We start from the raw sequence: 11,290 nt of genomic DNA, 5'->3' as shown, positions 1-11,290 counted from the left end.
CAAGACAGTTTATCTCTGCTTTCAAAGGAGGTTCGACAGAAACTGGTGAAGACGGACGCCCTACCAGATGAGCATAATCTGGTTACCCAAACCGGAAGCGAGCCACTCTTATCTACCCTGGCGTCCTTATCGAGATTCCAACAAAGCCTGGGATTAGGGCGGAGCCTGGATGATGACGTGAATTCGCAGTGCGGAGCAGGTCTTGGTCGCTGTGCTCGATTGGGTAGCCTAACCGGAAGTGGACGGCCGTCTGTCCGGAAGGTGCGGGTCTCCGAAGCGGCGGCAAAAATGCTTGGAGCGAAAGCAGACTACCGGGTACCCACGGACTGCTCGCGCCGGTGGGTCTCGTGCGACCGGAGGGACTGGTGCGGGCGGGCGCGGGGTTCCGAGGCTCACATGGTGCTTGTTCTCAGGATAATGGCAGAGGTGCAGGGCGCCCTGGACTCCTGCGCCGAGCGGCAACGACAGTTGGAGCGGAGCCTGCGCGTTTCCAGGCGGCTGCTGGAAGTCTGGTACGCGGACCTTGGTACCTGTCCAGGCCCTCCTCGGAATCATGCAGAGCCCCAGGGACTGGAAGGCCAAGTGCATCTGCACACGTTGGAAGCCGGCTACCATTACTATCCCTCTTTATTCTGCAGAGTCAAAAGCTGGGGATCTGTTTAGGGGTAGGGTCTGGTTGGATCATGCCATAGCTTCCCTGTCTTTGCAGGGAACCAGCCAGGGCCCTAACTCCGGAGCCAGAAACCAAGGAAGAGGCCCCAACTCCAGGTAAACCTCAGCTGCTTTTTCCACGTGCTGCCCCTGGCCTTTCTCTGGCAAGTTGTCATGGGGGCTCCGTCCTGGGACGGTGAAGCCTGGTTCTTGACTTTCACAGCATGCCCACCGAGTGCTCAAGACCTCAGGGAGCTGGAGCTTCTGACCCAGGCACTGGAGAAGGCTGTACGAGTGAGGAAAGGCCCGTCTAAGGCTGGACAAAGAGACAGAACCCCCAGCCTGACTTCTGCATCTAATGCAGCCACTTCTGGTGCCACTGCCCCTACCCATTCCCAGCCCTCCAACCAGGCTGGCAGCCGTGCATCAGGTGCCAGATCCACCAAGGGCACACAACGGGCCACAGTCCCTGCCAAGGACTACCCCAAGGGCAGACCTCTGACAAGGGGAGATAGGACCCATATGAGAACAGGATCCCAAGCTGCCGGGTCTGGATCAGGCCTCAGGGACCAACAAATGGCCCCATCAGCGGTTCCTCGTGCCACAGAACCCTTCACACTGAAAGACAAGGGGTAAGCTTCCCAGACCCTAACTGGGAGAAACTGTGTTCTGTCTGTTCAGATCTTAGCAGGGCATTGAGCTGAATGGGGAAGATCTGGGTACCGCTCCGTAAGTGTCACGCAGTGAAGCAGGCAGGGTAGAACAACTGGTTGGGGTGGCATCAGGTTTGTCGTTCTGGAGCCTGACCAGCCAAGGGGCTTTAGAGGGGCTTTGCAAGGCTCGGGTGTGTTCTTGGTGCTTGATGCCCTTCTCTCTGGACTGGGCCAGCACCCATGCTACTCCAGAAGCCCTTTTCAGGATGCTTGACTGACAGTTAAACAGTTAACAGAGAGGGGTGGAGGAGATTCACCCTGATGGGTTCTGAGCCAGGAATAAGAATGACAGGCCTAGAATGAGAAGAGGCTGCTCCAAGCATTGGCTTCTTTCTGACAGGACTCTCCTACAATTACCTGCGACATTCAGGAAGGCGGCTTCCCAGAATTCCCGGTAAGGCTGAGTGGGGACTGAGAGACAGGGGAAACATCACTAACATTAGGACTTGCAAACAGAACCCTGCAGCAGGCCTCTCTGCTTTTGCTGTCTCGGAGTCGAAACAGCTTCTCTGTGTAGCCCTAGATGTCCTGGAACATACTCTGTATACCATGCTGGGCTCAAACTCTCAGAGATCCACCTGCCTCTGCCTCCCAAATGCTGGGATTAAAAGTTTGTGTCCCTGCCACCTGACTTATTTTTTGTTTCGATGTGTGTGCATGTGTGTTCCTGTGGGTACCCCACCAGGAGAGGGTGTCAGATCCATCCCTGGATCTGAAGTTATGGGTTGTTGTGAGCTGCCTAAGGTGAGTGCTGGGAGCCGAGCTCATGTCCTCCTCTCTAAGAGTAGCAAGTGTTCTTAACCACTGAGCTGTCTCTCCACCCCACAATCATTCAATTCCAGGCTGTCTTCCTTCTGGAATGACAGGAACAGGCCCTGTTCCATAGAGGTGCTGCAAGGGTCAGACAAGATGGCGCCTCTCTGGCGTTTGCACCATGCCTGGCACCGCTCTACCCTGCCCACTTGTCTTTGTTAGTATCTCTAGGTTCCCTGAGGCTTCTGCAAAGCCATGCACCCAGGGATATGTGCCCCTGTCCATCCTCCCCTACCTTTTAAGGTCCCTTGTTGTTAGTTAAAATAACCTTGCTCCTTCTCCGGGGCCGCCTCTGTACCTGTTCCAGTCTGTGGGCCCAGCTCAGCGCTGTACAAGCTAGTGACTCCACAGATGCCACCAGAGCCGCCAAAGCACAGTTCCTCCAAAAACTCCAGCTGACCGTATCCTTACTGGCAAGGAAGAACCGGGGGTTTGTGGCTCTGAACCTGGCAGGTTGGGGAAGGGGCCACTGTGGCATGGCAGTGGCATCTCTCCCAACCCACCTGTGGCCACAGGACAGTTTCCCTGACTAGTGTGCAGTCAGGCTGCTCCAGCCACCGGCCTGGTGCTGCTGAAGTAGAGGCTCATGCCCAGAGCCTGAGGAAGGCCTGTACACTGCTGAGACTTCGTATGCAGAAGGCGCTGTCAGCAGGTTAGTGGGCCTGATGGGAATGGTGGAGGGTGGCAGGCAAGGGTTGCAGGGAGGCTTTGGGGACCATCACGGACTCCCCTTGCCCTCCTTAACTCGTGTAGCCCCCACTGACTGGACGCAGGAGTACCGATGCCTGTTGGTGCTGGAAGGACTGCAGGCCGTTGTGGGACAGTGTCTCCACAGGATCCAGGTGCTCCAGACAGGTGAGGTGCTACCCCGCCACTGCATGTGCTGAACTCTGGACTGGATCAGGCATTTTAACCTGCCCAGCCTGTGACCGAGTAGTCAGTCACCAGCCAGGCCCAGGGGCAGGCAAACCCATCACTTCAAACACACCACAGCCTGCCAGACACTAGGCTGGTTTTTTGTTTTGTGTATTTATTTTGTTTTGCTCGATTGTTTATTTTTTGATACAGGGTTTTTCTGTGTAGCCCAGGCAGTAATGGAACCTACTCTGTAGACCAGGCTGGCCTCCAACTCAGAGATCTTACTGCCTCTGCCTCTCAAGTGCTGAGATTAAAGGTGTGCGCTACCACTGCCCAGCTTACAGGTTGTTTTATTTTTTTTTTTAAGATTTATTTATTTATTATGTATATAACATTTTGCCTCCATATATGCCTGCAGGCCAGAAGAGGGCACCAGATCTCATTACAGATGGTTGTGAGCCACCATGTGGTTGCTGGGAATTGAACTCAGGTCCTCTGGAAGAACAGTCAGTGCTCTTAACCACTGAGCCATCTCTCCAGCCCTTACAGGTTGTTTTAAAAGCTTGATTTTGTATCCCTTAAAGCCAAGGCCAATTGAGAGTAGGGAAGAGATACCTGGAAAACTAAGTACTGGCCTGTAAGGAAAGAGAAACTTTAGTGACGACTGCTGCCCCATGAGACTCTAAACAGCTGTTCCCGTAGCTGTGACAGGACCGCCAGGACCACGCCTTGTGGAGAAGCCCACCCAGGGCTCGCCACTCTGTGGAGAAAAGACGGACTCTTCCTGGAGCCCTGAGCTCCTTCTCTACTCTAGCACAAAGGAGCTGCAGACCTTGGCTACCTTGAAGCTTCGCGTGGCCATGTTAGCCCAGCAGATCCATCTAGAAAAGGTACTGTCAGCAGGAGGTGGTGCTGTGTACCTGGGTTCCTGGGAGCCAGTGACCTTACTAGGCTGGCACGTGAGCCCCCTGTGGGTCAGTCTCAAGAGAACGACCTGGGAGAGGCTGTGGCTATGAGCTTCTGGGTCTCTGTGTGAACTGGAACGTTCTCACAGAGAAGTATATTGTGTGCCCGGGATGCTTAGAATCTCAGAAAGAAAGGCCGGAGTATGGAAGCTTGTCCCAGGATTTCCTACATAGGGGGCCCTGGGCTAGCGCACCCCAGGATAGAGTCCCACTGAGGCTTTGGCCCTGTACTGTTCCCCAGGTTCTGATGGCTGAACTCTTCCCTTTGATAAACACCCAGGAGCCAGGAGGGCCACCTTGGCTGGCGCTGTGCCGGGCTGCATACAGTCTGCTCTGTGAAGGAGGTGAGCACTTCCTCACGGTTCTTCGAGACGACCCTGCCAACTAAGCGGGCTGGGCAGAAGTCTCTCTGGGAGAGTCCCCTCCTCTCAGCTCGAGTGTGGTGAGCAGGGATTGAAGGGGATTTTCCTGTTTGGAGGAGCTAAGAGCACAGAGAGAGCTGTGACTTCCCTGGGAAAGCTGGGTGCTCAGGGAGGCTGTCAGGGTGCTCCCTCAATGCCACATAACCACCAGACTTTCTGGTCAGGGCTCAGCTGTCTGCCTTCCTGGGAAAGGCCTTCTTGACTACCATTACTGTCTCACTGTAGGACCGCAAGCTACTTGAATGATACTGGAGCTGCGTGTTTATATGGTTTCAGAGTAGGGCTTAGTAAGGAGCTTTTCGTGTTCTTGTTTCTTTCTTTGTGGTTTTAAGGATTTTAAGGGACTTGGACATACCTATAGTCTCACCACTGGGGAGGCTGAGGGATCCTAAGTTCAAGGCCAGCCTGAAACCCTGTCTAGATTAAATAAATAAAGGAAAGAATACATCAAGTAGAATTTTCAAAAATATGACTGTCCTTCTGCATAAGAGAGTGGGAAAACCATTAACGCTTGCTCCCTGGGACCCTGACGTCTCTTCCCCGTGTGCACTGCTGCACTGAGCCTGTTAAAGAACACCGCAGTAAGCCGCCTCAGAACAGACTTGGCTCTGCCCACAGCCATCCCAGGGTCCACCCCCACTCATCAGGTGTCAGTTTTGTCGCAGCCTGTGGGGTCTCTGCGTCCTGCTGAATGCTTACTCGTGGCATTATCACCTCATAGGCTTTGCCCACTGTTGTAAGAATTGTCAGTTCCCTGGGAAGACAAGAATGGGCAGGGGGCAGAACGTGGGTTTCAGTGTGGCTTTCTTGCTTGGGATTTTCTCAAAGATTCTTTTTTTTTTTTGGATTTTCGAGACAGGGTTTCTCCGTAGCTTTTTTTTGGCTCCTGTCCAGGAACTAGCTCTTGTAGAGCAGGCTGGCCTCGAACTCACAGAGATCCGCCTGCCTCTGCCTCCCAAGTGCTGGGATTAAAGGCATGCGCCACCACCGCCCGGCTCAAAGATTCTTTATCTTTTTCTTTTTTTTTTTGGTTTTTCGAGCCAAGGTTTCTCTGTGTAACAGCCCTCCCCTCACTGTCCTGGAACTTGCTCTGTAGGCCAGGCTGGCCCGTAATTCACAGAGATTCTCCTGCCTCTGCCTTCCAAGTGCTAGAATTAAAGGCGTGAGCCACCACCACCCAGCTCCTGCAAGATTCTTAAGGACTCCCAGCCTCAGTTCCCCAGAGTTTTAAAAACTATTTTATTTTGGGTGCTGGAGAGATAGCTCAGTGGTTAAGAGCATCCACATTATGGCTACAGCTGCCTGTAACTCCAGTTCTAGGAGATCTGGTGGGCTCCCCTGGCCTCAGTAAGCACTGGACATATGTGGTACACATACATACATGCAGGCACAGAACCCATATGTATAAAATAATATACTTTGGGGAGGGGGGTTGAGAAGGGTTTCTCTATAGCTTTGGAGCCTATCCTGGAACTAGCTCTTGTAGACCAGGCTGACCTCAGACTCAGAGATCCGCCTGCCTCTGCCTCCTGAGTGCTGGGATTAAAGGTGTGCACCACCACCACCCGGCTTTAAAAATAAATTTTTATGTGTATGTGGGTTTCTGTGTGTATGAATGTTCACCTTGTGTTTATCTGATGCCTGCAGAGGTCAGAAGGCCTCAGATTCCCTGGATTGAAGTTACAATTGGTTGTAAGTTGCCATGTGGGTGTTGGGGACAAAATCTGGGTATAAGAGTACCAAGTGCTTTTAATTTCTAAGTCATCTTTCCATCCCCTAGACCTTTTTGTAAATGACCTTTTTTTCTTTTTTTATTTAACATAGTTTCTTTATTAAATCTTTAGGAATTTCACATCATGCACCCCAATTCTGCTCACTTCCCAGTTTCTCCATATTCTCTCCTCCCTACAATGGGCCCCAAAAGAATTTTTTTTTTTTTTTTTTTTTGGTTTTTCGAGACAGGGTTTCTCTGTAGCTTTGATGCCTGTCCCGGAACTAGCTCTTGTAGACCAGGCTGGCCTCGAACTCCCAGAGATCCACCTGCTTCTGCCTCCCGAGTGCTGGGATTAAAGGCGTGTGCCACCACTGCCCAGCCCAAAAGAAAATTTTAAGAATCAAAACAAGGGCCTGGAGAGATGGCTCAGTGGTTGAGAGCATTGCCTGCTCTTCCAAAGGTCCTGAGTTCAATTCCCAGCAACCACATGGTGGCTCACAACCATCTGTAGAGAGGTCTGGCGCCCTCTTCTGGCCTTCAGGCATACACACAGACAGAATATGGTATACATAATAAATAAATATTTTTTTTTAAAAAAAAGAATCAAAACAAGTAAGCAAACAAAGAAAAACAACACAACAAAACAATGGCAACAAATCAAAAAGAAAGCTCTTTGCTCCTCCATCTTTCCCGCCTCGCCAGTGCCATCCTGGTGGATTGAGAGCCGTAGTTTGTCCAGTCAGCTCTACTTGAAGTGAGTCACTGGTCCAGTTCAAGGCCTCTGGTTTCTGTTACACCATCATTGCTGGGTCCTCACCAAAACTCTCGGATCTCCTGCAGTTACTGTTCCCCGGGACCAGACCCTTCTCTAGCTGCAGCAGGACTTAGATGGGGTAGGTGCTAGTGTGGGCTAACCCAGGTCCAGATGTCGGCCTGGCTGGGAGTCCAGCTGGCAGTAGTTGAGCCTAGGCCACTGGGGCTGCCCCACAGAGCCAGCTCCCCTAAGCCATGTCATCAGGGTCATCTCTCCTGAGTGGTGGGAGGGGGCGGCTCTTGGCAGCATCGGGTGAAGGGCAAGGTTGGTTCAGCATGGCCTGATTCCATCACGTATTGTTCCCATGACCCCCTGAGGTGACACAGGCCACAGACATCAACACAGACACCAACTGCAGTGGGAAATTGGACCCAGACATGACCCTTGGCATCAGCTGGGCCTGGGCAGCATCTTGGCTCCAGGTAGAGGCACAGGCTACTCAGATAGGATGGCTCTGGTGACAGCATGTTCCCCAGATACCAGCAACACCATAGGTTGCTGACCAAGGCTCATGTTACCATCGAAGGCCATGTGGATGCCCAAAATCTGGGGCTTTATTACTGCCCGAGGGCCATAATTCCACTGGGACTGTGCCAGTCTGAGTGGCCTGCTCTTCACCTTGGAACAGTGGTGACATCCAGACCTGGGTCCTGCCAAGGACCATGTCAGAGTCCATGGTCCCATCACAACCTTTGGTGCTGCCACCTGTAGTGGCGAAGAGCGGGTTGGGCGCCACTCTGTAGTGATGAAGAGCGTCGGGCTGCATCCCGCCACCCGGCTAGCTTTACCCAAAATAATTAATTACACGGAAACTGTATTCTTTTAAACATTGCCTGGCCCATTAGTTCCAGCCTCTTATTGGCTAGCTCTTACATTTTGATCTAACCCATTTCTAATATTCTGTGTAGCACCACGAGCTGGCTTACCAGGAAAGATCTTAACCTGCGTCTGTCTGGAGTGGGAGAATCATGGCGACTGCCTGACTTGGCTTCTTTCTCCCAGCATTCTGTTCTGTTTATTCCACCCACCTAAGGGTTGGCCTATCAAATGGGCCTAGGCAGTTTCTTTATTAATTAACCAGTGAAAGCAACAGATTAGAAAGAAATCACTCCCACATCAGCCACCAAAGGTTACACAAAAACTAGGAATCAAGGCTACAACCTATTTTTAGGTGGCCATTGTGACTCCTACCTTTAAGATCCCAGTGCTCTCGGGAAACAGGCAGGTGTATCTCTTGAATTTGAGGCCAGCCTGGTCTTTATATATTAAGACCCTAATCCAAAAAAGAAAAAAAGATTGTTTATTTTTATTTATTTATTTTTGATTTTTCAAGACAGGGTTTCTCTGTGGCCTTCTAGCCTGTCCTGGAACTCACTCTTTAGACCAGGCTGCCTTGAACTCAAAGAGAACCGCCTGCCTCTGCCTCCCAGGTGCTGGAATTAAAGGTACGTGCCACCACCCAGCAAGACCCTGATCCAAAAAAGAAAAAACAGAGTTTTGTTTTATTTTGTTTGTTTGTTTGAGACAGGGTTTCTCTGTGTAGCTTTGGAGCCTGTCCTGGCACTAGCTGTATAGACCAGGCTGACCTTGAACTCAGAGATCTGCCTGCTTCTGCCTCCCCAGTGCTGGGATTAAAGGCATGTGCTACCACCATCCAGCTAGTTTATTTTTAATTGTGTGTGTATGACAGAGCTGGAGAGGTGGCTCAGCAGTTAAGAACACACTGGCTGCTCTTCCAGAGGATCCAGGTTCAATTCCCAGCACCCACATGGCAGCTTACAATTGTCTGTAACTTCAGTTGCAGGGGATCAGACACTATCACACAGACATAAAAATAAGTATCTGGATGACCTGTGTATGGGTTCCCTCAGAGACAAAAAAGAGGACATCAGATCCCCTGGAGCTAGAGTTAAAGGCTGTTGTGAGCTGCCAGATGTGTGTGCTGAGACCTGGTCCTCTGGAAGATCAGCACGTGCTCTTTGTGTTTTCTTAGACAGGGTCTTTATGTAGCCTTCACTGGCCTGGAACTCAGTGTGTAGACCAAGTTGAACTGAGACAGAGAGCCACCTGTCTCTCCCTTTGGAGCACTGTGATTAAAGGCGTGTGCCACCTGCCTGAAATCAAGTATGTGTTCTTAACCACTAAGCTGTCTCTTCAGCCCCTGTTCCTCAGACTTTTATCAAGGCAGGATATCACTGTGTGGCTCAGACTGGTCTCCAACTCCTCGGCCCCCTGCCTCTGCTCACAGGTGCTGGGATTTTAAGTATATTTGAAGAGTCCTTAACACACCCCAGGCATTAGTTTGAGCTGCCCACTAGCATCGTGTAGACGGGGTCTGGAGCCTCACTAAACTAGGGAGAGGACAGGGACCTTCCATAGGGACAACAGCCTCTGTCACGGGAGTTACTGCTCCTTCAGGGGCCCCCACAGGTCGTGTGCCAAGAAGTAAAACCATGTCTATGGAGAGCCAGGTAAAGTGTGGGTGAGGGCAATGAACTGGGTGATGGTTAAGCAGCTGGCTCTGGTTACCAGCAGATGACCCTCCTTAGAAAAGAAAGCTTTTACAAAGGTCAGTCCGGCCTGCCAAAATCAGTCAAGACACAGTCCCAGTCAAGGGCGTCAAGGGAACGAGAGACAGTAGAACATAAAAAACTATGGCCATCCTTGGACTGAGACGTGTCTCCTGGACACCAGAAACCAGGAATCGGAGGCAAGAGAGGAGGCTGCCTCTCCCTGTCCAGCTAGCACCCAGCCCCTTATTGAATCACCCATTAAACTGCTGCCTGGACGGTTTATGCCCAAGTGCTCTGATCCAGAGGAGGTCTTAACCCTGCCAACTAGTCGTTTCCCTCCCTAGGACCCCTTCCACAACAGTCCACCCAGAATCATTCTATCGACTGGCTCACTCGGTTTATTATCATTCCTGCTGTCTCAATGTCCTGCCCCCGTGCACTGAAATAAATCCTAGAAGGGAAAGGCACTGTCCTCTTCCTGGCCTGCCTCTGGGGAGCTGAGTAGTCGACCTTCCTCCAATCTAGGCCCCAGTAGTATCCCACCGATTGTTCTAGATGCTCAAAGCCCGAGAGGTGCCCTGGGTGGAGTTAGGGTATTTGTGAAGGGTTCATGAAGATAGAGGAAGCACTTTAGATATTACACACACGCACCCACGCCCACCCAATTCCTTGCCAGAACCAGGAGGAGGCAGTGGAACTCCCAGGCATCCTGGTGTCGTCACCACGTCAGGGACTAATTGTCTCTGACGTGGCAGAGCAGGGTGTAACCTGTGGTGTGCATCCTTACCATCGCCACCTTCATTCCCACCCAGGATCACGGCCACCTAGTCGGAAACATGAGAACATCAGAGCCCTTGCCCAAGCCCACCCTGCCAGACCTGGCGTCCACAGAGTCCCCTGGAGCCCTGCACACCCTTTTCTTGGCCACCGGCGGTGCAGGGGGCTCCTGGCCGCGCTGCGTCCTGCCCTTCGGCGCCCTGGCCGTGCTGGTCGGTGCAGCTGGCACGGGCATCACTTTCTCGCTGTGCGGGCCCTGCCTGGATCTGGTCCAGAGCATGTCGCTGACTGCTCTTGGCGCGGGCCTCGGACTCCTGACCGCCACCTTTCTGTGTTGGCGCACTCGGCAGCGGAGGGCTGGGCTTGCGGAGCAGCAGCGAGAGCCCGGGGCACCCTAACCTGTGTGCGGGGCCACCTCCCAGCGAGGTCTAGGCAAGGAAGGTGCTGTATTTCAGTGTGGTCGGGACGCAGAAGACCCTCCCTAAACTTTATTTTCGAACCCGCAAGAGGAAGGGAGAGCTACGAGAGCCTTTGCCCTCTCTCCTCCCTCTCTGCCCTTCCCCCTCACACCCTCCCTCCACCCACCGATGCTTTTGAGCGCGGAGAGCTGATTGTTGCGGCAGAGCTGGCCTGACTATGGAAGGGGGGGCGGTTCGCAAAGCAAAGGTGCAAGGAGAGTGTGGAGCTGCCAGCCTTCCTCACCACGTCTGGGTCCCTGGAGACATAATAGGCACTCAGTAAATGTTTGTTCAAGGCAAAAACAAGTGGGGGCCAGTGTCTGAAGCGGACAATAGGTCTTGGGCTGGGTAGGGGGTTATTTGAGAGGTCAGCAGCTCCCTGTGGCCTGAAACTGTCACTCTATCATCCCTTGCCCCCTCAAAGCCAGCTGCTGAGACTGGATTGGGGTGAGAGTGCAGAGCTGGAGCTGAAACAGGGACCTGGAGCCTCTTTGTTGCAGAAAGTGCCTGGAGAGGGTAGGAACCCTGAGATGGAAGGACTAAGAGGCCTCAGTCAGGGGCCTGGACAGGTGGCTGGGTCCGCAGAGAGTTC

The 11,290-nt window shown here is 52.5% G+C and overlaps 1 protein-coding gene across 2 annotated transcripts; it reads left to right on the top strand.

Moving 5' to 3' along the window:
* The first annotated feature begins 253 nt into the window (after window positions 1-253).
* Window positions 254-5,914, top strand: Tedc2 (tubulin epsilon and delta complex 2). Of its 2 annotated transcripts, none has more exons than XM_057775257.1 (10): window positions 254-338; window positions 414-512; window positions 710-768; window positions 875-1,283; window positions 1,705-1,758; window positions 2,485-2,578; window positions 2,718-2,829; window positions 2,931-3,032; window positions 3,738-3,925; window positions 4,281-5,914. In XM_057775257.1, the coding sequence occupies exons 1-10, from the start codon at window positions 289-291 to the stop codon at window positions 4,386-4,388; spliced, it is 1,275 nt and encodes a 424-aa protein (XP_057631240.1). In that variant the 5' UTR covers window positions 254-288; the 3' UTR covers window positions 4,389-5,914. The 2 variants fall into 2 exon arrangements, with proteins under 2 accessions (XP_057631240.1, XP_057631239.1); XM_057775256.1 differs by having other exon boundaries at window positions 4,242-5,914.
* Window positions 5,915-11,290: the final 5,376 nt, after the last annotated feature.

Source organism: Chionomys nivalis, chromosome 7, assembly GCF_950005125.1.
Source record: "Chionomys nivalis chromosome 7, mChiNiv1.1, whole genome shotgun sequence".
Lineage (NCBI taxonomy): Eukaryota > Metazoa > Chordata > Mammalia > Rodentia > Cricetidae > Chionomys > Chionomys nivalis.
This window is presented reverse-complemented; position numbering and strand designations above follow the sequence as displayed.